We start from the raw sequence: 25,641 nt of genomic DNA on the forward strand, positions 1-25,641 counted from the left end.
AAAAATTGCCATTTTACTAGATTTTGCCAATTTACTCTCTGTAGTTATACTCCACCAGCAGTTGTATAAGTGTTCTTGTTAGTGTGTCTTAAAGTATTACATTTTATGTTACTCTTTGATCTTACTTAGTTTACTTTTTTAAAAAAATTATCTTTTTACTCTCTAACATGTATTTTTCCTTTTTTGAGTTGATTTTTAAAAAATTAAAGTATCATTGATATACAATCTTATGAAGGTTTCACATGAGCAACATTGTGGTTTCAACATTCACCCATATTATCAAGTCCTCACCTCCCCAATGCAGTCACTGTCCATCAGCATAGTAAGATGCTATAGAGTCATTGTCTTCTCCATGCCATACTGCCTTCCCCGTGACCTGCCTTTATTGTGATTGCAAATTATAATGCCCCTTAGTCCCCTCCTCCCTCCTTCCCCACCCACCCTCCCCAAACCCTTCCCTTTGGTAACCACTAGTCCCTTCTTGGAGTCTGTGAGTCTTCTGCTATTTTGTTCTTTAAGTTTTGCTTTGCTGCTTTACTCCACAAATGAGTGAAGTCATTTGGTACTTGTCCTTCTCCACCTGACTTATTTCACTAAGCGTAATACCGTCTAGCTCTGTCCATGTTGTTAGAAATGGTAGGATTTGTTTTCTTCTTATGGCTGAAATTATTCCATTGTATATATGTACCACCTCTTCTTTATCCATTCATCTACTGATGGACACTTAGGTTGCTTCCAAAGCTTGCATATTGTAAATAGTGGTGCAATACACATAGGGGTGTGTATGTCTTTTTGAATCTGGGATCTTGTTTTCTTCAGGTAAATTCCTAGGAGTGGAATTCTGGGTCAAATGGTATTTTTATTTTAAGTTTTTTGAGGAACCTCCATATTACCTTCCACAATGGCTGAACTAGTTTACATTCCCACCAGCAGTGTAGGAGGGGTTCCCCTTTCTCCACAGCCTTGCCAGCATTTGTTGTCTCTTGCCTTACGGATATTGGCCATCCTAACTTGTGTGAGGTAATATCTCATTGTAGTTTTAATTTGCATTTCCCTGATGATTAGTGATGTGGAGCATCTTTTAATATGCTTGTTGGCCATTCAAATTTGTTTAATCAGTTTGTTTGCTTTTTGGGTGTTAAGGCATGTGAGTTCTTTACATATTTTGGATGTTAACCTCTTATCAGATATGTCATTTACAAATATATTCTCCTATACTTTAGGATGCCTTTTTATTCTGCTGATGGTATCCTTTGCTGTACAGAAACTTTTTAGTTTGATGTAGTCCCATTTGTTCATTTTGTATTTTGTTTCCCTTGCCTGAGGAGAAGTGTTCAGGAAAAACTTGCTCATATTTATATTCAAGAGATTTTTGCCTATACTGTCTTCTAAGAGTTTTATGGTTTCATGACTTACATTCAGGTCTGTGATCCATTTTGAGTTTACTTTTGTGTATGCGATTAAACAATAATCCAGTTTCATTCTCTTGCATGTAGCTTTGCCAACACCAGTTGTTGAAGAGGCTGTCATTTCCCCATTGTATATACATGGCTCATTTACCGTATATTAAGTGACCATATATATACTTGGGTTAATATCTGGACTCTATATTCTGTTCCATTGATCTATGGGTCTGTTCTTGTGCCAGTACCAAATCGTCTTAATTACTGTGGCTTTGTAGTAGAGCTTGAAGTTGGGAAACATAATCTCCCCTGCTTTATTCTTCCTTCTCAGGATTGCTTTGGCTATTCAGGGTCTTTGGTGGTTCCATAAGAATTTTTGAACTATTTGTTGCAGTTCGTTGAAGAATGCTGTTGGTAATTTGATAGGGATTGCGTTGAATCTGTAGATTGCTTTGGTCAGGGTGGCCATTTTGACAATATTAATTCTTCCTAGCCTAGAGCATGGGATGAGTTTGCATTTTAGTGTCCTCTTTAATTTCTCTTAAGAGTGTCTTGTAGTTTTCGGGGTATAGGTTTTTCACTTCCTTGGTTAGGTTTATTCCTAGGTATTTTATTCTTTTTGATGCAATTGTGAATGGAATTGTTTTCCTGATTTCTCTTTCTATTAGTTCATTGTTAGTGTATAAGAAAGCTTCAGATTTCTGTGTGTTAATTTTTTATCCTGCAACTTTGCTGAATTCCGATATTCTAGTAGTTTTGGAATGGAGTCTTTAGGGTTTTTTATGTACAATATCATGTCATCTGCAAATAGTGACAGTTTGATTTCTTCTTTACCAATCTGGATGCCTTGTATTTCTTTGTTTCATCTGATTGCCATGGCTAGGACCTCCAGTACTATGTTGAATAACAGTGGGGAGAGTGGGCATCCCTGTCTTGTTCCCCATCTAAGGGGAAAAATGTTCAGCTTCTTGCTACTCAGTATGATGTTGGCTGTGGGTTTTTCATATATGGCCTTTATTACATTGAGGTACTTGCCCTCTATACTCATTTTGTTGAGAGTTTTTATCGTGAATGGATGTTGAATTTTGTCGAATGCTTTTTCAGTGTCTATGGAGATGATCGTGTGATTTTTGTCCTTCTTTTTGTTTATGTGGTGGATGATGTTGATGGATTTTTTTAATGTTGTACCATCCTTGCATCCCTTAGATGAATCCCACTTGGTCATAGTGTATGATCCTCTTGATGTATTTTTGAATTCGGTTTGCTAATATTTTGTTTAGTATTTTTGTATCTGTGTTCATCAGGGATATTGGTCTGTAGTTTTCTTTTTTCGTGGAGTCTTTGCTTGTTTTTGGTATTAGGGTGATGTTGGCTCCATAGAATGAGTCTGGAAGTATTCCCTCCTCTTCTATTTTTTGGAAAACTTTAAGGAGAATGGGTATTATGTCTTCTCTGTATGTCTGATAAAACTCCATGGTAAATCCATCTGGCCTGGGAGTTTTGCTCTTGGGTAGTTTTTTAATTACTGCTTGAGTTTCATTGCTGGTAATTGGTCTGCTTAGATTTTCTGTTTCTTCCTTGGTCAGTCTTGGAAGGTTGTATTTTTCTAGAAAGTTGTCCATTTCTTCTAGGTTTTCCAGCTTGTTAGCATATAGTTTTTTGTTGTATTCTCTAATAATTCTTTGTGTTTCTGTCGGATCTGTCATGATTTTTCCTTTCTTGTTTCTGATTCTGTTGATGTATGTTGATTCTCGTTTTCTCTTAGTAAGTCTGGCTAGAGGCTTATCTATTTTGTTTTTTTCTCTAAGAACCAGCTCTTGGTTTCATTGATTTTTCTATTGTTTTATTCCTCTCAATTTTATTTATTTCTTCTCTGATCTTTGTTATGTCTCTCCTTCTGCTGACCTTAGGCCTCATTTGTTCTTCTTTTTCCAATTTTGATAATTGTGACATTAGACTATTCATTTGGGATTGTTCTTCCTTCTTTAAATATGCCTGGATTGCTGTATATTTTCCTCTTAAGACTGCTTTTGCTGCATCCCACAGAAGTTTGGGCTTTGTGTTGTTGTCATTTGTTTCCATATATTGCTTGATCTCTATTTTGATTTGGTCATTGATCCAGTGATTATTTAGGAGCATGTTGTTAAGCCTCCATGTGTTCGCGAGCCTTTTTGCTTTCTTTGTACAATTTATTTCTAGTTTTATACCTTTGTGGTTTGAGAAGTTGGTTGGTAGAATTTCACTCTTTTTGAATTTACTGAGGCTCTTTTTGTGGCCTAGTATGTGGTCTATTTTGGAGAATGTTCCATGTGCACTTGAGAAGAATGTGTATCCTGTTGCTTTTGGATGTAGAGTTCTATAGATGTCTATTAGGTCCATCTGTTCTAGTGTGTTGTTCAGTGCCTCTGTGTCCTTACTTACTTTCTGTCTGGTGGGTCTGTCCTTTGGAGTGAGTGGTGTGTTGAAGTCTCCTAAAATAAATGCATTGCTTTCTTTTTCCTCCTTTAGTTCTCTTAGTATTTGTTACACATATGTTGGTGCTCCTGTATTGGGTGTATATATATTTAAATGGTTATCCTCTTGTTGGATTGAACCCTTTATCATTATGTAATATCCTTCTTTATCTCCTTTTACTTCCTTTGTTTTGAAGTCTATTTTGTGTGATACTAGTACTGCAACACCTGCTGTTTTCTCCCTGTTGTTTGCATGAAATATCTTTTTCCATCCCTTGACTTTTAGTCTGTGCATGTCTTTGGGTTTGAGGTGAGTCTCTTGTAAGCAGCATGTAGATGGGTCTTGTTTTTTTTATCCATTCTATTACTCTGTGTCTTATGATTGGTGCATTCAGTCCATTTACATTTAGGGTGATTATTGAAAGATATGTACTTATTGCCATTGCAGGCTTTAGGTTTGTGGTTACTAAAGGTTCAAGGTTAGCTTCTTTATTATCTTACTGTCTAACTTAACTCGCTTATTGAGCTATTATAAACGCAGTCTGATGATTCTTTATTTCTCTCCCTTCTTATTCCTCCTCCTCCATTCTTTATATGTTAGGTGTTTTATTTTATGCTCTTTTGTGTTTCCTTTGACTGCTTTTGTGGGTAGTTGATTTTATTTTTTGCCTTTAGTTAGTATTTGATTGTTCTGCTTTCTTTGTTGTAAGTTTGTTTTTTCTGGTGACATCTGTTTGGCCCCTTAGGAGTGCTTCCATCAGAGCAGTCCCTTTCAAATACCCTGTAGGGGTGGTTTGTGGGAGGTAAATTCCCTCAATTTTTGCTTGTCTTGGAATTGTTTAATCCCCCCTTCATATTTAAATGATAATCATGCTGGATACAGTATTCTTGGTTCAAGGCCCTTCTGTTTCATTGCATTAAATATATCATGCCATTCTCTTCTGGCCTGTAAGGTTTCTGTTGAGAAGTCTGATGATAGCCTGATGAGTTTTCCTTTGTAGGTGACCGTTTTTCTCTTTCTGGCTGCCTTTAATACTCTGTCCTTGTCCTTAATCTTTGCCATTTTAATTATTATGTGTCTTGGTGTTGTCCTCTTTGGGTCCCTTGTGTTGGGAGTTCTGTGTGCTTCTGTGGTTTGAGCAACTATTTCCTCCACCAGTTTGGGGAAGTCTTCGGCAATTATTTCTTCAAAGACACTTTCTATTCCTTTTTCTCTTTTCTTCTTCTCGTACACCTCTGATGCAAATATTTTTCCATTTGGATTGGTCACACAGTTCTCTTAATATTCTTTAATTCCTGGAGATCCTTTTATCTCTTTCTCTGCATAAGCTTCTCTGTATTCCTGTTCTCTGATTTCTGTTCCATTAATGGCCTCTTGCACCTCACCCATTCTGCTTTAAAGTCCTTCCAGAGATTGTTTTATTTCTGTATTCTCCCTCCTTAGATCTTGCATATTTCTCTGGAAGTCCATCAGCGTGGTTAGGGCCTTTATTTGAATTCTTTTTCAGGAAGATTGTGTAAGTCTGTCTTCCCAGGTTCCCTCTCAGGGGAGGATGTCTGTGTGATTCTGATCTGGATCAAATTCTTCTGCCTTTTCATGGCGAAAGAGGTTGTCGTGGGCAGTTGGTGCATGTGTCAGCTGGGAGAACAGAATCCCTTCCCGCTTGCTCCTTGCCTTCCTCTTCTCTGAGAATGGCGACCCCTCGCGGCCTGTCTTGGGCAGCTGCGCTCAGACTGGGTCTCTGATTCTTGCCTGGCTGCTGTGTAGGAAGCTCTGCATGGCTGCTGTGGGCGTGGCTGGTCTCAGGCTGCTGCTCCGCAATTGTGGGGCTGCACCGGAGGGGGAACAGGTGGGAGGCTGTTTATCACCATGAGAGGCCTCAGAGCTGTGCTGCCGCCCAGGGCGTTAGGGCACCTGGAGTTCCCTGGGATTCCCAGCTGCTAGGCTGAGTGTGCCGGGATACTTCATCCAGCTGTGAGGCTCCTGTCCCTTTAAGACTTTCAAAAAGCACTCGCTTTTCTTTTGTCCCAGGGGCGCCGGCTGTGGGAACCAGCTCGCAGATTTTACTGTTCCATTTCCCTAATATCCAGCGCCCCACGCACTGTGTGTCTGCGCTCCAGTGTGGATGGCTAGGGCTGGGTATTTAGCAGTCCTGGGCTCCCCCTCCCTTCCCGCTCCGACTCCTCTCCTCCCGCAAGAAGCTGGGGTAGGGGTGGTGCTTGGGTCCCGCCAGGCCGCAGCTTGTATCTTACCCCCTTCGTGAGGCGCTGAGTTCTCGCAGATGTAGATGTAGCCTGGCTGTTGTCCTGAATCTTCTGGTCTCTTTTTAAAGAATAGTTGTATTTGTTCTATTTTCAAAAATATATATGGTTTTGGGAGGAGATTTCCGCTGCCCTACTCACGCTGCTATCTTGATCTAATCTACTTTTAAATCCCTCCATTGTATGTTTCATTTTGGATACTTTATTTTTCAAAGTTTCTGTCTCTTTCTTGAAGTTGCCCCTGAGATCTTGAATATTTTTCTGTAGCTCTGTGAGTATGTTTATGATTTTATTTTGATATCTTTATCACGAAGTTTGTTGATTTCAGTTTCACTAAGCCCTGTTTCTGGTGTTTTTTTCTTATAATTTTGTTTTGAACCAAATTCCTTTGCCACTTCAATTTTAATGTTTCCTATAGAATAAAAACTTTGTGTAGGCAGTGCTCTCTAGTGCCCAGAAGCTCTACTCTCTGGAGCTGCTGTACACCTGCAGCAGTGATAGGGGTCACAGGTGAGCGGAAGAGGCACCTGCTGGGAGGAAGGAGCTTGGTTGGGAGGGTTTCCTGCCTTCTTGGCTGCACTGCCTGCCTCCACTGCCAGTTCCAGCGGGCCAAATGAAGGAAGGAGCCTCTTTAGCTGTTGTGAGGTGGCTCAGCAGGTGTGTTGATCAATGCCTGTGGGAGGGAGAAGGAGCAGCAGGCTGTATATTACAGTGGAATGGGGTGGGTGGAGGTTCTTGTGGTGCACTGCCAGCCATGGAGGTGGAGCGTCTGAAGCTCCTGAGAGTTCCCAACCTGCTAGGCTGAGCGTGCCGGGACAATTTTGTCCACTTGTCCTTTCTCCTGAACTGTGATTTCTGTGTAATCCTTGCCCCTTTAGCACCCCCTGCCCTGCTGGGAAGTCTTTCAAAGTGCCCACCTTTCTTTTGTTCCAAGGGTGCTGGTTGTGCATACCTGTTCTTCACAAGTTGCTCAAATCTAAATCTTTTAGTGTTTTTTTGCCTGTCTTTGCTTTCCAACACCTCTGATCTCCAGAGTACCATGTAACGTGGGTTTGTGTTCCTGGAGTAGATCTCCAGGGCTGGGTGTTAAGCACTCCCGGGCTTCTACTCCCTCCCTGCTCCATTTCTCTTCCTCCTGCCTGTGGGTGGGGAGAGAGGGCTTGGTCCCACTGGATTGTGGCTTTGCTACTTTTCCCTTTTCTGTGAGGTCTTCTCTTTTCCCCAGATGTGGGCAGTCTGTTCTGCAGTCTTCAGGTTGGCTTTTCAGGATTAGTTATGTTTGCTATATTTTTGTGTTTTATGTAATTTGGGGAGGAGGTTTCTCTCTGTCTTCTCACACCACCATCTTTTTTTGGATTCTCTATTTTTTAATTTTATCAAATGTACATCACAGTGGTTCAACAGTCCCCCCCACCCTACTCTTCTTCTCCTTGTTAACCACTAGTCACTTCTCAGTGTCTGAGTCTAATGCTGTCTAACAGGTATTTTGAATCCAGTTTTAAGCATTTAGTAATTGGAAAACCATTCATAATATTATACCCTAACTTGTGGCATCATTTTCAAGGTTAATTGTAAGCACTTTATGAACATAAACCTGTTTTTTATTAAAGAAATTAGTGTTTCATAAATGTTCAGAGTTAATGTATGTCTTACCTAATTTCATATAGGCTGACCACTGTTCCCAAACATGGTGCTGCCTGTGGCTTCAGTGGTTCCACCAGGTGGAAGGGAGTGTCTTTCCCAGATTCAGTGGAGTCAACTCCCTTGCCTTCCATCAAAGATCATCTGGCTATCCTCTGCCCTTCTCAGGAGCTTCTGGAATATTATCAGAAGAAGATAGCTGAGTGTGAGGTAGAAAATGAGGACCTATTGAAGAAACTAGAATTATACAAAGAAGCCTTTGAGGAACAGGTAAAGAAGAGATGATGCAGGAATCTTAACAACTCCTGCTGGGATGAAAGCATGGGCCCGGAGGCACGGGTGGGCTCATGCTCCTTGGAATGGGGTCTGGAGTCACTGAGGGCCCTATGCCTTTGCCCCAGTGTCAGCTGAGAAACAGCCTTCCTCTGCTGCTGGAGCCAGACTGTGGCTGGAGGGCCGCAGTGGGTGAGGTGTTTGGTCCTTGGCTCAGACCAAAGAGTGGTGGCAAGAAAGGAATTGGTCCCACAGACCTCCCAAAGTCAAACTTATGAATAAGTCATTATCAAGGAAACTTAAGAACAGCTGTGGTTCATTGCAAACATACCACTCATGGATCGAAAGGCCTGGGTTTGAATACTCACTTAAAAAATGAGAGGAAGTATTAATTCTGGATCAAGTAAAGCACCAGCCTAAGAAGAGATGCCTATTTTTATTCAGTGTTTATTTCTGCCAGGATAAAGAGAGGCAAATAATTATTTTGCATTTAAGGCCTTGATTCGGGATGCTAGGTTAGATAGACAGACTGCTGAGCACGGCGACTTACAGCAGTATCTCGGGTGTCTCACTGAGCATTGGCTCCAAGCCTGTCCATTTACAAGGTGGAGAGTGAACTGTGTTGCCCTCCACATCCCAGCTGCTAGAATGTTACTTCATTGTATTGATATTGAAAAATGAAATTTAATTTCTAGGAGCACAGATCAGATTGAGGTATTCTTAAATGTGAAACTGAATTGACCTATGCAGGAGCGATGGAATAATAATGATCACAGAGGGAAGAGTAAAGTTGCTTTACAGAAGGAAGAAAAAAACAAGTGTTGTAGGTACTTTTAGGTTCTGATTAAGGCTTTTCATCATCTCTGAGAGAAGATCAAGAAGTGCCAGCTTGTATCACAAGCAGATAATTTATAAACAGTATTTTTTTTAAAATTTCCTTCCTCCCCAGCCTAGGTTCATACCCACTTGTGGGTCCTTGATTGAGTCCTAACTGCCTCTACCATGCAAACTGCTCCACCTCTAAAGTCTTAAAACTCTTACTTCGTGGTCTTTCATACTTGTAGTTCTTCCACTCCTTAAACCTATCATTTAGCTTCACTGTTACGTAGCTCCTTGATTTTTCAGCTTTCTAAGCATATCCACCTCCGACATCCTGTCCTTTCCTTCTAACCTGAAGCCCATCAGGCTTCGCTGCAGTAGTAAGTGCATGTGACCCCCCCCACTTATTCTTATGCTCCATTTGCATGGCAAAAACCCTAGTTAGGATTTAATCAATTCTCTCCCCTGTTCTGGAGCAGGACTCCTCAACCTTGGCATTGTTGACCTTTGGGGCCTGGTAATTCTTTACTGTATATTGTTGGACATTTAGCGGCATCCTTGGGCTCTATTCACTAGATCCCAGTAGCATACCTCCCTTGCCTCCCACCCCACCCTCAGTTGTAACATCAAACATGCCTGCAGACATTGCCAGATTTCTCCTGGGGCAAAGGCAGAATCTCTGCAGTTGAGAGCCACTGTTCCTAGAAAGGTCCCAAGTCATTACATGGTAAACAAATACTTCTGTATTTCAGTCACTACACAGCTGTTTTCTCATCTACCCATAGTTGGTTGCCTCTCTCTCTGCCTCTGTGCCACACCTTCCCTACTCTCCAGCCTGCAACCCCTTCTTAGCCCTCCTCTCTCACCAGGCAATCTTGCTTCCTAGTGCACAGAGGAAATACCAGCTAGTGTGCAGGGACTCCCTTCCTGCCCACTGGCACACAGTTACCTACGTCCGTGTCCATCTCTCTTCTTACTGCTTCAGGATCAAGATGTCTCTGCCTGTCCAGGCTGAATTGATCCAGCATTCTCCATGGCCCCCACCTCTTTTTCCTCCTAAGAAACCCTGCATCATCATCTTTCTTCACCTTGTTTTCTATTTTAACCTCTTGCTTGATGTTGGCTTTTTACTCCTCAGTATATAAACACACTTAAGTCTTTCCCAGCTTAAAAGAAAAACATCCTCTTCAGTTGTGCTCCCCCTCTAGCTATTCTCAAGTAGACAGCATTTCACTTTCTCAGTCACACTCCTAGACTTTGTTGCGCACTCAGGGACTTCTTGCCTCCAGTTTGGTCTCTGTCCTCGTTGCTGCACTAAAACTGCTCCTCCTGTGCTCTGCAGTTCTATTTGTCAAATCATCTCTCCTCTCAGTGACCTTTGTGGTGTTGGTTGCTACTGACCTCTCTCCTTTCTGAAAACTCTTCCTTCTTGGTTTCTGTGTGGTTTTCTTTTCCAGTTTCTGTCTCACTCTCTGACCAGTTCTTCTGTCTCCATTAACAGTTCCCCTTCCTTAGTCTTCTATGTCAGCAGTTTTTCCAGAGCCACCATAAAGGACCTCATTTTATCCATGCGTTATCCTACTGCATACGGGATGATGACATCTAATAACTAATGCTGACTCTCTCCTCTGAGCTCCATGCTAATGTGCCCACATCTGATCTGATCTTCCTCTTTCTACCCTACCTGTACATACACACATAGCACTACCATCTCCCCTCCCTCCATTCCTTATCTCTCAACTTCTTCCTTCTTCACTGTCTTAGTAAATGGTATCATTGCCTACATTCTGCCCAGTCCCTCCATCCAATTCTAGGTGAATCCTATTGATTCTCCTTCCTGAATATTGCCTGATCCATTCCAACAGCCTCCTCACTCCTGTTGCAACCCTGGTTCAAACTCCTCACCAGCATCCGGCCTCCAGTTCACACAGCTCCAGTCAGCCTCTCACTTGCAGTTGCCCAGACATGCGTAGCTCTTTGATGGTTCTCTTGTTTACCTCTTTCCTGAGAGTGCCTACCCTCTGCTTGTCCCTAGCAATCTTCAACGTTTTAAATGTCCCAAAAAAGGCTTCAGATCTTTTTCACCATCCCAAAAAGGCTTCAGGAATCTTACTCCTGCTGTACCCCCCCCTTTACTATTTTACATGCATGCTCCTCCATTAAATAATTATTTTATCTGAATTGTTTACATGTCTGTCTCCCCACAGAATTCCTCAGCTCTGCAGGCAGGAATCATACCTTTTCATGTTTATTTTTCAAAATTTCATAATGCTTATACATAGAAAGTATTAAAAAAAAAAAGCTGAATAATACTTACCTGGCAGGGGAAATGCCATGATCACGAAGGTGCTTTTCCCAGGGCGAGGCTTATCAACTGCTGACCCCTGCTATTTCCCCAAATGTGGGAAACTTGGCTGCATCATTTCTGGTAGTGGGGGACTGCATGCTTTCGCTTGTAAAAAAAAAAAAAATGTAGTTGAATAGAACAGTTGAGTCATGTGGCATTCTGGATTGTATAGTCTGGAAAAGGAAGATAGGAGAGCTTTGACGTTATATGCAAACATCACATTAACCTATAGTTTTAAAACTCAGGTCATTTGAATTCTGTATTGGTGAAGCCATTCACTTTAAGAGATATTCAACTTGCTCTTTTTTCCAGCATAAATTAGAAAGAGATTTGCAGCAGAGGGAGGAAGAGGTTGCTGAATTGCAGAATGCACTAAGCGATATGCAGGTCTGCCTCTTCCAGGAACGGGAACACGTTCTACGCCTCTACTCGGAAAATGACCGACTGAGGATCAGGTACCAAGTAGAAGGGTTACATTTCTTAATTGCACTAAACAAGATAAATTTCCTCTGGTCATTCTCTTAAATTGTATTCCCCAGAAAGCAGACTCTGAGATGGAGGTTTGCCTGCAGGCTGGTTAGTGTGGAGGCTCTCAGGAATAACATTGAAGAGCAGATTTGGGCAGAGGGAGATTTTGCACTGTCGTTCAGTGGTAACAGAGGCTTTAGCCAACTTGAGTCCACAGCGGGCTTGGAGGCTAGGACAGCCTTTCAGAAGCAAAGGAGTTGGACTTTGGTGCCCCCCACAGTGACCAGTCATTTGATGTCAGCTGCCACCAGGGCTGGGGTGTAAACTTGGGAGAGGCAGCCCCTTCAGCCAAAGGGCAGGTCTTGGAGGGCTCTGCTCCTGGAGGATGGGTGTCTTGGTCCTGAAGGCAGCATCTGGGCAGCATTCCACAGCATCCGCTGCATTACACTTTCTTCCTTTTCAATTGTGGTAAAACATGTGTAACATGAAATTTACCACTGTAATCATTTTTAAGTGTATTGTTCATTGGCATTAAGTACATTCACATTATTGTGCAGTCATCACCACCATTCATCTCCAGAACTTTTTCATCATCCCGTATAGCAACTGTGTACCCATTAAATGATAACTCCCCGTTCCCCCTCCTCTAGCCTCTGACAACTACAATTCTACTTTCTATGAATTTGCCTATTCTGGGAACCTCATACAAGTGGAATTATGCAGTATTGTCCTTTTGTGTGTGAGCTATTTCACTTAGCATAATAGTTTTAAGGTTCATCCATGTTGTAGCATGTATCAGAATTTCGTTCCTTTTTAAGGGCAAGTAATATTCCATTATATGGACATACTACTATTGTTTATCCCTTTGTCTGTCAATGGACATTGAATTGTATCCACCTTCTAGCTATTGTGAATAGCACTGCTGTGAACATTGGTGAATAAATACCTGTTTGAGTCCCTGCTTTCAATTTTGTGTGTATATCCAGAAGTGGAATTGCTGGGTCATATGCTAATTCTATGTTTAATTTTTTTGAAGAACCACCATATTGTTTTTCACAGTGGCTGCATTTTACATTCCTATCAGCAATGCACAGAGTTTCAGTTTCTTCATATGAATATCAGCCCTTGTTTTCTATTTTTTTAATATTAGCCATCCCAATGGGTGTGAAATAGTATCTTATTGATTTGATGTATATTGCCCTAAAGATTAGTGATGTCGAACATTTTTTCACATGCTTATTGATCATTTGTGTATCTTTAGAGAAATGCCTGTTTAAGTCCTTTGCCCATTTTTTAATTGGGCTATTTGTTTTTTGTTACTTAATTTTAGGAGTTTTAAAAATATATTCCAGATTTTAATCCCTAATTAGATAAGTGATTTGAAAATGTTTTCTCTTATTCTCAGGGTTGCCATTTTACTCTGTGGATAGTGTCCTTTGATGCACAAAGGTTTTTAATTCTCATAAGATCCAGTTTGCATATTTTTCCTTCCATTATTTGTGCTTTTGGTGTCATATTCAAGAAATCATTGCCAAATCCAATATCACTATGTTTTCTTCTAAGAGTTCATAGTTTGAAGCTCTTAAATTTAGGTCTTTGCAAAAGTTTTTGTGATGACTGCCCTTGTACTGTTCACCATGTAAGAACTTATTCACTATGTAAGAATTTGTTCACCATGTAAGAACTTGTTTGTTATGCTTCAGAAGATTGGAGACTGTTGAGAATTAGGCTTGGGGTTGATTAATGGTGGTGCATTGAGTCCCCTATACAGAATTTTATTGTTGTTAACAACCATTTGATCAATAAATATGAGAGATGCCCTCTCAAAAAAAAAAAAATTTAGGTCTTTGACCCATTTTGAGTAAATTTTTGTATATGGTGTCAGGTAAGTGTCCAACTCCATTCTTTTGCATGTGGCTATGTAGTTTTCCCAGCACCCTTTGTTAAAAAGACTGTCTTTTCCTCCATTGACAGTTGAAAGTCATTTGACTAAATGTGTAGGACTTATTTCTGGTCTTTCTGTCCTATTCTATTGGTCTGTATCTCTGTCATTATGCTTCCTTCTTGGTTGTGGTAGGTATGAGATGCAATGATTTATCCTTACTTTGAAGGGAATGTCCTGGACCCCTAAAACCTCACTGATGTGCTTTATAATGTTTACATCCAACCCTCAGGAACACAGGGATCTTACCAAGGCTTCTAATGCACTTGCCATTTCTTGTCTGACCAGTCTGATTTACTATGATACCATCAATAGTGAGCTAATATGATCTGTGGAATGCCCAGATCTAGGTCCTACTGGGCTGATTTGATAGAGAGCAGAAGAGTTAATGTGGGCCTAGGGAAGGATTATTGAAGTATACTGCTGTTCACCCCACATGAATGGGAACTGCTTCTGGTCCTGTTAGGAGTGGAGAGGAAAACATTTGCATAATCAGCAGCCAATACCATGTACCTAAGACCAAGTTAATCTGCTCCAGCAGAAACACTACATCTGACCCAGTGAAACTGGACTATTTGGTGGTTGTGCAGTGTTACCTGTCCAGCTTGCATAGGTCAGACTTATCAGTTAAGTGGGGATTTAATGGAGACCTCCACCCTGCATCCTTCAGGTCTTTATTTACTATCATGGCTGGGGTAAGGAGGGGCATTTTCAGAAGCCTCTACTTGCCTCAATCCAGAAGCCAAGAAACCAATTGGGAGGTTTTGCCAACTACTAAATATGTCCATTCCAGTTACACATTTGTAGATTGGGGAAATGATCGCTGATTGGGTCAGGCTCCAGTGGGTCCATGGTGAGCTGAACTGGGACCAAAATTCCTTTTATTATATGGTTCCCATATGCTCCAGTGCCATAATAATGCTCCAGACCACCAGGTGTCAGTGTCAACTCAGACCCTGCATCCAGAAGGCCTTGAAGTGCCTGGGTATTTCCTTTTCCCCAGTGTGCAATTACCTGAATAAATGGCTATATATAGGCCCTCTGAGGGTGGACTGGGGAAATCACTACCATGTACACTCTCTGTGGTGTTAATACTGGGGGGATGAACCCGTCAGTCCTGAAGGGAATAACGTGGGCAGGGGACCCTAGCATCCACAACAGTTCTCTTCTAGAACCATCTAAAAAGTTATTTTCTGGCCCCTTTTTTCTGAATTCTTGAATATAAACACCTGATGTTTTAAAAATTAGAGCTAATGTCTAGATAAATCCTATTCAGGTTTAATCTTAGGTTACCATTGTTTTGAAAACATGTAAGTCAGAAGGGAGATATTTTAGCCAGAAAAAATTGCTTACTCTGGACATACTCTGTGTTTACTCTCTGAGAACTGCAGGGAGCTAGAAGACAAGCAAAAGATTCAGAATCTCTTGGCGCTTGTGGGAACAGACACTGGGGAAGTGACCTATTTTTATAAGGAGCCGCCCAACAAAGTGAGTAATCTTTTGGTATAGTATGGTAAGCACACCCTCTATAAGAAGCAAAATTATTATTTACAAAATAATTAGAGCATTTTGGTACTTGTAAAAGAAGATAGAAGAATAATTAGCTATCATAGTTCTATGTTTAGGTTTTCAAAGTGTTTTCTGTAATTACAAAGAGCTTTATGATTTTATTCTTTTTCTTCAAAAACTTTGGGAAGTAGCATTGTTTACCTCATTTCGACATTTGGAAACCCTAAAGCACAGAGAGGGAAGAGATTAGAGAGGAAGACGGGAGCAGACTTCGTGTGGGAGCAAGTTTCAGTACTCAGATTTCTTTGTTAATCTTTCTTTATGCTGATCACAAAAGTAATGTATGGTCTTTATTGAAAACAAACATGCAGATTTCATAACTCTGTCATGTAAAAGCGGCAGTCTTCCTTAATTCTATATCCCAGAGATAAAGCTCTTTTCCATTCATTAGGAATATTTATGTGTAAGTATACTCTTCCCATTTTCTCACTTCTGTAAATGTTGCCTCAATGAGCATCTTTATACATATGTGCATATACATATTTCTGTGTTCCTATTACTTTCCTAATGGCCTCTGTTAAAGACAATTACTTTTTTAAAGTATATATTGCTGGTAACCCTGATGTTATATTTTTTTAGTTTATATCACATTTTATTCAGTTTGTTACTTTGTCTACTTTGGTTTCTCATGCATGACATCTTTATATGATTATATAAATTTTGACCAATTTGATTTATGAATAGTGTTGGTCCATGGAACTAAAGCTAAAAAATCTATAGGAAGACTACTTCTATACCTTTTTTTTTTTTGCTCTTTCAGGTCAGCATTCTCCAAAAGACTATCCAAGCTGTTGGTGTATGTGAACAGAATGAATCTTCAGTTTTCAGAGCAGGTACCAACCATATTATTACAAATTTCTCATTGATGCAAAATTCAAAAGCACAGTGCAAATAATTATTTCTTACTATACAGTAATAATGAATGTACTTATGATGCCTATGGAGGTCTAAGATCTTAATGAGTTTCTTTTTCTTTTTTTAACCTTTCCATAATGTTTTAATGAAGTAGAATAAAAGACATATAATTAACATGTTTTCGGTGATAAGTCACAAAACAGATTTGGACAACTTCTGGAATCACAGACTATTAATTAGCTTCTCTAAAAACCTCAGTCTAATTTCTCTCTTTTTTTTATGGAAATCCCAAATTTCTTTCTTTGTCTTTTTTTTAATTGAGATATAACTGACATATAACATTATATCAGTTTCCAGCATACAACATGATTCGATATTTGTATAGGTTATGAAAAGACCACCACATTAAATCTAGCTAATACCCATTACCACACTTAGTTACAAAATGTTTTTCTTGTGATTTTTTAAATAAATTTGTCTTTTGAAAATTGCATGATACATCATGACCAAAATGTTTAGATTGAGTTTTTCTTTTTCCTTACCCTTCTGGTTAAATAAAGTTTTACAAAGAAAATAGACACAGCTCCAAAGGAAAACTTAGTGGTTTATTTTTCAGAAAGGTGACTATTATTATGAAGGTGATATCCTAGCAGAGTTCCCTTATAGAGATTCCTACTTGAAAAATTAAGCACTATAGTTATAGTATCTTTTCCTTTCCTTCCTTACAAGTAAATGAAACCAAACACCTCTGTAGAGATAATGCTGAATAGCAGAATAAGCTAAGGAAAAGTCTTGAAGAGCAGAAAAGCTAAGGGAAGGTCTTTGTTAATTTTTGTTTTTTTCTTTAGATGATTCTAAAGTAAGTCAAAGAAAATCAGCAATGAGAAAGAAGGAAGAAAATTCTGAGCAGCACCAAAGAGACATACAAACACTCATCCTACAGGTAAAGAATTTATTTTGGCAGACCAAAACAGTCTCCTACATGAGTTTAGCTTTGTGTATCATACCTTCATTATTATATGGTAAGTACCTCCTTGTACATGTGTTATATCTGGACCTCATGATTGAGAAAATTGAGGTTGTTCCTAATTTCTGAGAACTTATATTTTTGAAAACATTATACTGTATTGAACCATTCTAGAAGTGTTTTTCTGAACCTTCAGTTGCTTCAGCTTATATGCTAAGCCCTACCTAACAAAACCATAATACAGTAAGAATTCCCTTTGTGGTTGGCCTAGGGGATAAACAGAGAATTATCTGTGCTGACAGATCAACCTTTGGGAGTATATCCATTTATTTAGTGTGTGTTCTAAAGTCTAGGAAAGTAATGAGTCACCTTTCACCACTTGGTAACTGTTTATCATTTGCAACCATGATTTTTCATCTACTTGCACTCAAGTTCCTATCCTTATGATAGAGGGGGGAATGTCTATTGATTTAAGTGGCAGTTTCTACCAGTGTCTCCATTTGGAGTCATGATAGCCAGACTCAGAGAAGAAGATTATATTAGGCTTATTTTGCTTGAGTTTTATAATTAAAAAATGCAACAGTCATCCTATTTCTATGCAACCAGAACTTAAAAGGCAAACAGTTCTAAAATTTCGAAAAGCCCAAATAGTATCTAAAAGATAGTGAAAAGGCAAGAATCTTAGCGTAGAGAAACTGAATTATCCAGCCTTCTGTGTGTATCGATGCTAAGTTTAGTGTGGACTGTCTTCACTTGTATAGCCTGGCCTTATTTACTAGGGAGGAGTACAGGTAAGATTTTTCTTTTGTTTGTTTTGCTGATTTGCTTTTGTTTTTTTTTGTTTGTGAGGTTTCTTTTCTTTAAATTTTTCTGGAGAAAGGCTCTCTTTTAGAGATAAGAGGTAAGGGGAAGTACAGCAGGAGTAGGAGGCTCACCCCTTTTGGCCTATTTAGGTGGAAACCCTGCAGGCTCAGCTAGAAGAACAGACCAAGCTTTCTAGAGAGCAAGTTGAAGGGCTCATGGAAGATAGACGGATTCGCATTGAGGAAATTCAAGTTCGCCACCAGAGAAATCAGGACAAAATCAAAGAGCTTACCAAAAAGTGAGTGTTTAAGAAAGCTGTACCTAACAGAGTTTTATATTTTTCTGAATGGCTTGAAAGTTAACTGTCCTATAATTTAGCAACAAAGGATCATGAAACTGAAAGGGGCCTTGAAAAAACTGTCTTCATCAGACACCCTGCCTCTGTGTCAGTGGGTGTCTGGGCTTTGCCAGGAATACTGTTGTCTTTTCTTGGAGTTGCTGGGTAAGCTGCAAGTCTGCTTAACCCCTTTCTGTTTTGGCTTAATCTTAGCAGATAAGAAATATTCTTTTATCCACTGATATGTTATCTGACCCAGAATAGAAAGGCCTTTCCTTCTATTCAGTCCTTCATGAATATGGAAAAATATGACTTTGCATACCTGTACAAAAATCCACAAACTCTCTCTGCTCACTGTTTTTGTTCCTTCCCTGCCTGTTTCCTCCCCTTTCTGCAGTCTGATTTCATCCCCACCGTGTTATAGGCATGCCCTTCCCGAGGTTCTCATTGACTCTTAATTTCTAGGATCAGTTGTGTCTCTGAAGACCTCCTTGTAATTCGGACCTTTCTGCGGATTTGGCACCATTGATTACCCTTTCTTTGAAATTAATTTCCCTTGATTTCTGTGGCCCCTGGTTCTTTACCTGTCTAACCCTTCTCAGCCTTTGGTCTGATGGCAGAGGCCAGACCTGTGCTGTAAAGGCATTTTCAGTTGAACATGTACACCTCAAATATACCCTGACTGAAACCAAATGGTCTTTCTCAACAAGTAACCCCCCATCACAGACCTGTGACATCATTAAACTAAATGGGAAATGACATCCATCGGTTTCCCAAGATTGAAACCTCACGATTATCTTCAACTCCTCATTCTCTTATTCCCTAATTGCAAACCCTATAGAGTAAGCCTGAGAGCCTCTCAAATCCATTCTCTGCCCTCTTGGTCTTACTATTTTGGTTCAAGCAATATTCTTGTTGAAATTGTTGCAACAATCTCCCTGTTCTTCCCATTACCGATCCCTTTGTGTTGTATGGTCTGCTTCACTGTTATGAGTTAGCTCCCACATTAGGAGTTGTCAGTAGCTTAAAAACATTTGCTAACTCACCTTTTGTCTTATAATAAAGTCCTGCTACTTTAGCATGAATTATTAGGACCATTGTCATCTGGCATCAAGTTAACCTTTTCGGTCTGAGCTTCTCTGTTGCTGTCACCTTGTTCTTCAGCTAGACTAATATCTGTTATTTAGGGAACCCTTGCTCTGTGGCAGGCACCTTGCTTTGCAGTGTCACCCCTTATCTTCAGACTTCCTTGGGCAGAACTCAGTTTTTCCTCCTCCACATCCCCATAATGATGAGCATGCCTCTCTGGTGCCATTTATCACCACGTATTGTAATTATGTCTGTTCCCCGGGGTCTTGCTGTAGCCTCTGTCCTGCCCTGTGTGCACAATAGGCATACAAAACCTTTGTTGAATACTTAATGATCCTTACCAAGTTGCATCTTACTGCCACTTTTCTGCATTAAACATCCCACATTTTAGAATATTTTTTCACATTACATTCTTCATCCCTTTATCACTTTTTTATTGTCTCCTCTATTGTCTTTTCTAGTGTCTTCCACCATTTTAAAGTGTAGTGATTAAAACTGGACATGATACTCATATTTTTAAGATCTCTGACCATTTAAGGGCAGAGCATGCCTTCTGACCTTTGCAGGCTCTGTTTCTCTTAACATATCGTAATATGTTTGCCTCTGGCTAGTGCCTCCTCATCTTCATTAATGTTTTCGGTATTTTTTCCTTAAGCATAACATCTTCACTTTTCATTGGATTTTAACTGTTTTTATGAAAACAATATTTTTAGATTGTCACAGTAATTTGTAGTTTTATATATATCTTACAGAATATTAGGAACTATCCTAGTTTCTCATCATCTGCATATCTGAACATGTGATCAGTTCCTTCCATTAGGCAGATCATCCTAAGGATATTGAATGGCATGAAATCCAAGGCCATTTAAGGGCTGCCCTTTGGGTGTCACTTTCAAACTGTTTGTGCATTAACAAGACCATACTTCCCTGGCTTGTAACTGAGAACATAAGTGTAAGATAGAATAAAATAACTCATTGAAAGCAAGAGAGATCCTGTGGTAACTGAATCAGTCTGTCCCTTAGTGCACATACACATAGACCTGAATAAACAAATACATATCTATGCATTTTCATCTGGTGATAGTTACTTTACTTTGTGCCTGGCTTTATGCTGTCATTTTCCCTGTGCATCCTGTTACTCATGAAAAGAACTGAGTGGATCTGGCATTATTTATTCATGGAAAACTACATTGATCGCCTCGCACTGTTTAGTATTCTTTATAAGCAGTTTGGTCCTCGGATACAGTATTTTTCTGGATGTGGGTGTTAAACTGATAAGTTGTTAACTTCTAGGGATATTCTCTTTTAAGAGAAACATCATTTGTTTATTCCTGAATCTCAGTATGCAGCAGAAGTCTACTTAGTACCTTGTATATGTTCAGTAGGTGGTATAGGCCGTGGCAGTCTGGTGGTAATCAGACAGAAATAAATGGTTATATGCTTTCATTCAGGTTGGAAAACATACATGTTGATGATTAAAACATGACATAGTATATTAGCAAGTATTGAATTATAATACAGAAGTATATATTTCAACTGATACAGAATTTCTGAGAATGGAGAAATTAAATCAGCTAAAATTGTCAGGATGACTTCACTTCATAGAAGAAGTTGATTGAAAAAAGTAAAGACTGATACTGGGCAGTTTACAAGTAGACCACAGCATAAGCAAAACTAAAGGTGTTTTGGACATTTTAGAGCTGTGTTAGCCCTTAGAAACCATGGTTTAGTTCTTTATGGTAAAGTCTAGTGCCTGGAAATAGTCCATATTTGTGCAGGCTCTATGTAAATATTTCTGTAGGTCTTTTAATTATGTAACCTGAAACTGACACTTGGGAAAATATCTGTAAAGACCAGCTTGTGAGCCAGTGAGCATGGGCAGACACATTAAACTTTATCCAGTAGAATATGTAAGATTGCAAATGCTCAAATGAAGCATATTTTTTAAACTGCTAATATTTTACAGAATTTATATATTGCCCAATTTTAAAAGAACCTCTGTCTTCCTGTTGTTTGGAATGACTGTGTGTCGTATGTGCTGCGTAAGCATCTTCATGTCCATGTTTGTACTTGGTTTCATAGTCTCCACCATACCCAGGATCTGCTCTATGAGAGCACCAAAGATTTTTTGCAACTCAAATTTGAAAACCAAAGTAAAGAGAAGTCATGGATGCTCGAAAAGGATCATTTGATATCAAAGATTAAGCAATACAGAGTGCAGTGTAAGAAGAAAGAAGATAAAATTGGAAAAGTTTGGCCAGTTGTTCATGAGAGTCATCATAACCAAAATGAATATATTAAGGTAGTTTTCTTATATCTTACAGAAATTGTTTATTTTGGGGGGAGAGTTGAAAGGAGTCAGGAAATTCCAGAGAACTTAAGAATTGTCATGTAAGATCCATTCAGTCCAAGAAGCTGTTGGAGCAGCAACCTCAAGAAATAGGTTTCAAAGAATCATTGTTAGGGTGTTTTGGGATTTGGAAAAGTAAGCGATTGATTGATTGACTGACTGATTCATTGTATTTATTGCACTCCTGCTGGTTGGGCTTGGAGTATAGCGGTAAATCAGCGAGACCAGGTCTGCCTTCATGGCATTTACATCTTAACGGGTAAGAAAGGACAGAAACATTACAAATAACCCAGAAAGCAATAGATTATTAAAAGTAGGGAATTAAAAAGGAATTAAAAAGATAATGTGAAGATTACATGGCGTTTCTGGAAGTCTACCTCCGTAGGGAAGCACAGGTGCTCTCTCAGGTCTGGTGTCCTTGCTGAGACCTGAAAAAGGGGACTGAGCTTATCATACAGACCTCAGTGAAGAGCATTCCGGGCAGAGGGAAGAGCAGGTTTAAAGTTCCAGGAGACCATTCAAGGAAAAGGAAAGATGTTATTGTGGTTGTAGAGGAATAAGCAAGGAGAAAAGGTACACAAGGAAGTTGGAGGGGTAGGCAGTGGCCAATGCCAGAGGCCTTCTTGTGCCTTCACATTCTTGGTAAGTTGAACCTTGAACAACATGAGGTTAGGAGCACCAACTGCCCTCACAGTCAGAATCCACATATGACATTTGACTCCCCCAAAACAACTGCAAATGGCCTACTGTTGACTGGAAGCCTTACGGATAACAAATAGTTGATTAACACGTATTTTGTTTATGTATTATATGCTGTATTCTTGCAATAAAGTAAGCTAGAATAAAGAAAATACTTTTTCAAACTGCCTCCAATGTCCAAAGATATTTCCAATATATTTTTGAAAAAAGTAAGTGGACCTGTACAAATCAAAGCCATGTTCAAGGGTCAGTTATTCAGCTCTAAATGTTGCTATGCCTTTGAAGGATTGTGTGTAAGGAAGTGCCATCTAATTTAGGTTTTTAAAAGATCATTCTGTTCAGTGGAACATGTATAATAAATGTTGCTTGTTTCTTTATTTTTCAGGAAGAACTTTAGGAGTGTGTCCCAAAACATGTAATGTCTTATTGGGACAGTTTTGAGCTCCATTTTCTGATTCCTACATGAACCCAAAATATCTGTTTCAAAGATTTTCTACTATGAACACCTTAGAAAAAGGCTAAGAGAATCCTCTAGAAATAGGTTCTGAAATGTTCTCCAAAGTTCCTTGCTGTCTTGTTCCTTAACTCATTTTGTACTTTTGAAAATCCTTTCTTTCTTTCTTTACCTAAGTGCAATTTGAATTACCTAAATTGTAGAACTGAGTATTCTTTTCCTTTGACCTGCAGTCCCTAAAGGATAAGTTAGTACAAGAGAAAAAATTGTCCAACATGTACCACGAGCAGTGCATTTCCTTAGAAGAAGAACTTGCCCGAATTCGTGAGGAAGAGGTAGTGAGGAGAGAGATCTTCAAGGTACAAAATTCCCTGCCACTTCTGGTGGAGCGGGACACGCAGATGGCTCGGGGAATGCTTCCCTCATCTTCATAACCGCCCTTCCCTTTCCCTGTGTTTAGGATCGCACTAACAAGATGGGGAAGCGTTTACAGATAATGACAAAACGCTATGAGGCCTTGGAGAATCGGCGTGTGTTGGAAGTAGAGGGCTTTAATACAGATATTAAGGCTGTCCGGCAGAAACTGAAAGACTTGGAGCAAATGCTCTATAAGGTAATTGCTGATCCTGAATCACCGAAGGGGAGAGAAAGGGTGCAAGTGAGGAGACCGGCCCTGAGGGCTCCTCTGAAGAAAGGCGTGCTGTTGCTCTGAGGAGGGCATTGACCAATCACCACCCTTCATGCCTCACTCAGGGCAGTGTAACAGGTGCACACTAAAGGGAATACAGGGCAGACTGAAGTAAGTGAGCGACTGCCTTGTTATACTTCCTTAAGCGAAAGTTAACAGGAATTTCATCCCTCCCGATTCAAGAAGTAGATTAAGTGAACTTTCCCCATTTTGCAAATGGAGAAAGTGAGTAATTGAGTAATAAAGTAATTTTTCCCCTTCAGACAGAGCTTTATTTAGAATCCAAGTTGCCTCAAGATCCTTCTTAAAGAGATTTAACCGGTGCTTCAGATATCCTAAATGGTTAGTTACTATTTCCAAACATGGTTAATTATAGAAAAGAAGACATGTTTTCTTTCATTCTTTGGCAAATTTATCAATAATGTTTATATTGGCTCTTCTTTTAGTCATTTATTGATCTCCGTCCCAGGACTCCTTTAGTATTGTATGGGAAAGCAGAGTCTTGAGCCTTTTTTGCTTTAATTCTACTCTACATCTTCTTTCAGTTGTCACTAAACAAACTAAGAAGTGGATTTATCCTATGTCCTGAAAATCTCATAACAAGGAGCCAGCGTAGCCTGGTCCTGACAACTGATTCCCCTGCCCTGGCATGTGCCATGATCTTTTCTTCTCCTTTTTTTCAAATCCCTAGGCAACACTTAATGCCCGGGCACACCAGGATCTTGCCCTTCTGTGTGAGGTCCGAGACAGCAATAGACGGGCACGTAAGATACAAGGAGAACTGAAGAACATCAAGTCCAAAGTATTTGGTCTGGAGAATGAACTTAGACTCTGCTGATGTTTATGTGTAGAAATGGCCCTTGTCTGGAATAGGTCTGCTTCCTGAAATCTGAGAAAAAGGTCATCTCCCAGAAACTGTAGGTATAGAATTGGCTAACATGTGATTTACATTATTTAAAAAGACAGAATGAAGAATCAGGGACCACTAAAAACGCTCTTCCTGCATGGTAAGCTTTATCTTTAATTTTTGCTGTCCTATTGACCTTTGTTTTTTTGGCCTGGATTATAACCCGAACTACTTAGAGACTTTCCCACATTGTTTCTCCCTTTATGAGGACAGGTGTTTGTCTTTTTAAGAAGATGATGATGAAAACTTAGGAAGAAAATATTTTCTCTGTGAGCTTGGCTGAGCTTGGCAGAGGAGAAGGTGGCACCACTGAGGCGGCCTTTCTGCTAGGGAGAGGGCAGGGACAGCACATCCCAACTTACCAAATGTGAATACTTCTGCTGTTTAACTTCTTCAGCTGTGAGTTGTGGCGCCTGAATTATTTTTTTGGACACCCAATCTCATGAAGTTCCACCAGAGGGCACTGAAGACCCTGCTCTTAAGCAAAACGATAATGTAGAATTAGTGTTACTTTGTTAAGAGTGAGTGAAACTTAAATGATCCTTGTATGAAAGGTTCAGTATTTTACCAATAACATGATTTAAAAAAATGTATATATTTCAAATTAATTATTTTTCAATAAAATAATTAATATGTTCTATTCGAGCTTTCTATAATTTGTTAAAATGGTGTTTACACTTTGTTAATAACTCAGTTGACTTACCTGTCCCATGGTCTCGTGGTTCTGTACAGATGTGTCCCTTGAGATCGTTGGGTGCTGGAGGTAGTGCAGGTGTTACAAAACGATGGTGGTGCCAAACTGTTTTTTCCATCTGTATCCTTTCTTAGGCAAATTGTTCTGCCTTCAGAGCAAAATAATTGTGTACTTAGCCTCTGGGAAGCCAGTTGCCCTTGCTTAGTTATAGCATCCTTCTGATTCACCAAGGACAGAGGAAAGAACTCAGGTTTTCATATTTGTGTTAAGAAAAGTGGTGATTGAACTGCCAGGAGGTGATGCTACCTTTTTTCAAAAAGCTATGATAGCAGATCAGGTTCTTTACACCAATAAATTAGGATGGAAATTCCCTGAGGGCTTTAGAGGGACATTTGTAAATGGATGGTTCTTCCTGTTGTCCTAACACTTAAGGAGCTGGTTTTTCTTGACTCTATTTTGATGCCGGGCAAAACAGAAAGGCTTGTTAAATCATATAAATTCAGAATAAGGAGGAATCTTAGAGATCATATAATCCAACTTTTTTATTTTGCAAATGACTGTGAGGTCTACCATCATTGACTTCATCAATCTGATGATGTTTCTAGCACCCTGGCCTCAAT

General features: G+C 39.7%; 1 protein-coding gene and 1 pseudogene across 11 annotated transcripts in view; both read left to right on the top strand.

The window, feature by feature from the left end:
- The window catches only part of CCDC77 (coiled-coil domain containing 77), a 43,997-nt gene extending 19,030 nt beyond the window's left edge, over positions 1 to 24,967 (top strand). For 4 of the 11 annotated variants that reach the window (XM_037001610.2, XM_037001614.2, XM_037001612.2 and 1 more), the window contains 9 exons: positions 11,511 to 11,653; positions 15,000 to 15,096; positions 15,938 to 16,010; positions 16,881 to 16,975; positions 17,953 to 18,101; positions 21,312 to 21,531; positions 22,966 to 23,091; positions 23,193 to 23,345; positions 24,112 to 24,967. In XM_037001610.2, coding sequence (XP_036857505.1) covers positions 11,580 to 11,653; positions 15,000 to 15,096; positions 15,938 to 16,010; positions 16,881 to 16,975; positions 17,953 to 18,101; positions 21,312 to 21,531; positions 22,966 to 23,091; positions 23,193 to 23,345; positions 24,112 to 24,258 — 1,134 coding nt within the window. In that variant the 5' untranslated portion in view covers positions 11,511 to 11,579 and the 3' untranslated portion in view covers positions 24,259 to 24,967. Of the gene's footprint in view, positions 1 to 6,654; positions 6,776 to 7,785; positions 8,030 to 11,510; positions 11,654 to 14,999; positions 15,097 to 15,937; positions 16,011 to 16,880; positions 16,976 to 17,952; positions 18,102 to 21,311; positions 21,532 to 22,965; positions 23,092 to 23,192; positions 23,346 to 24,111 lie in introns of those variants that run through there. The other 7 variants (XM_037001607.2, XM_073222824.1, XM_037001608.1 and 4 more) reach the window with 3 other exon arrangements.
- Positions 11,161 to 11,307, top strand: LOC118968968 (U1 spliceosomal RNA; annotated as a pseudogene).
- Positions 24,968 to 25,641: the final 674 nt, after the last annotated feature.

The sequence above is a fragment of the Manis javanica genome, chromosome 15 (assembly GCF_040802235.1).
Source record: "Manis javanica isolate MJ-LG chromosome 15, MJ_LKY, whole genome shotgun sequence".
Taxonomy (NCBI): Eukaryota; Metazoa; Chordata; class Mammalia; order Pholidota; family Manidae; genus Manis; species Manis javanica.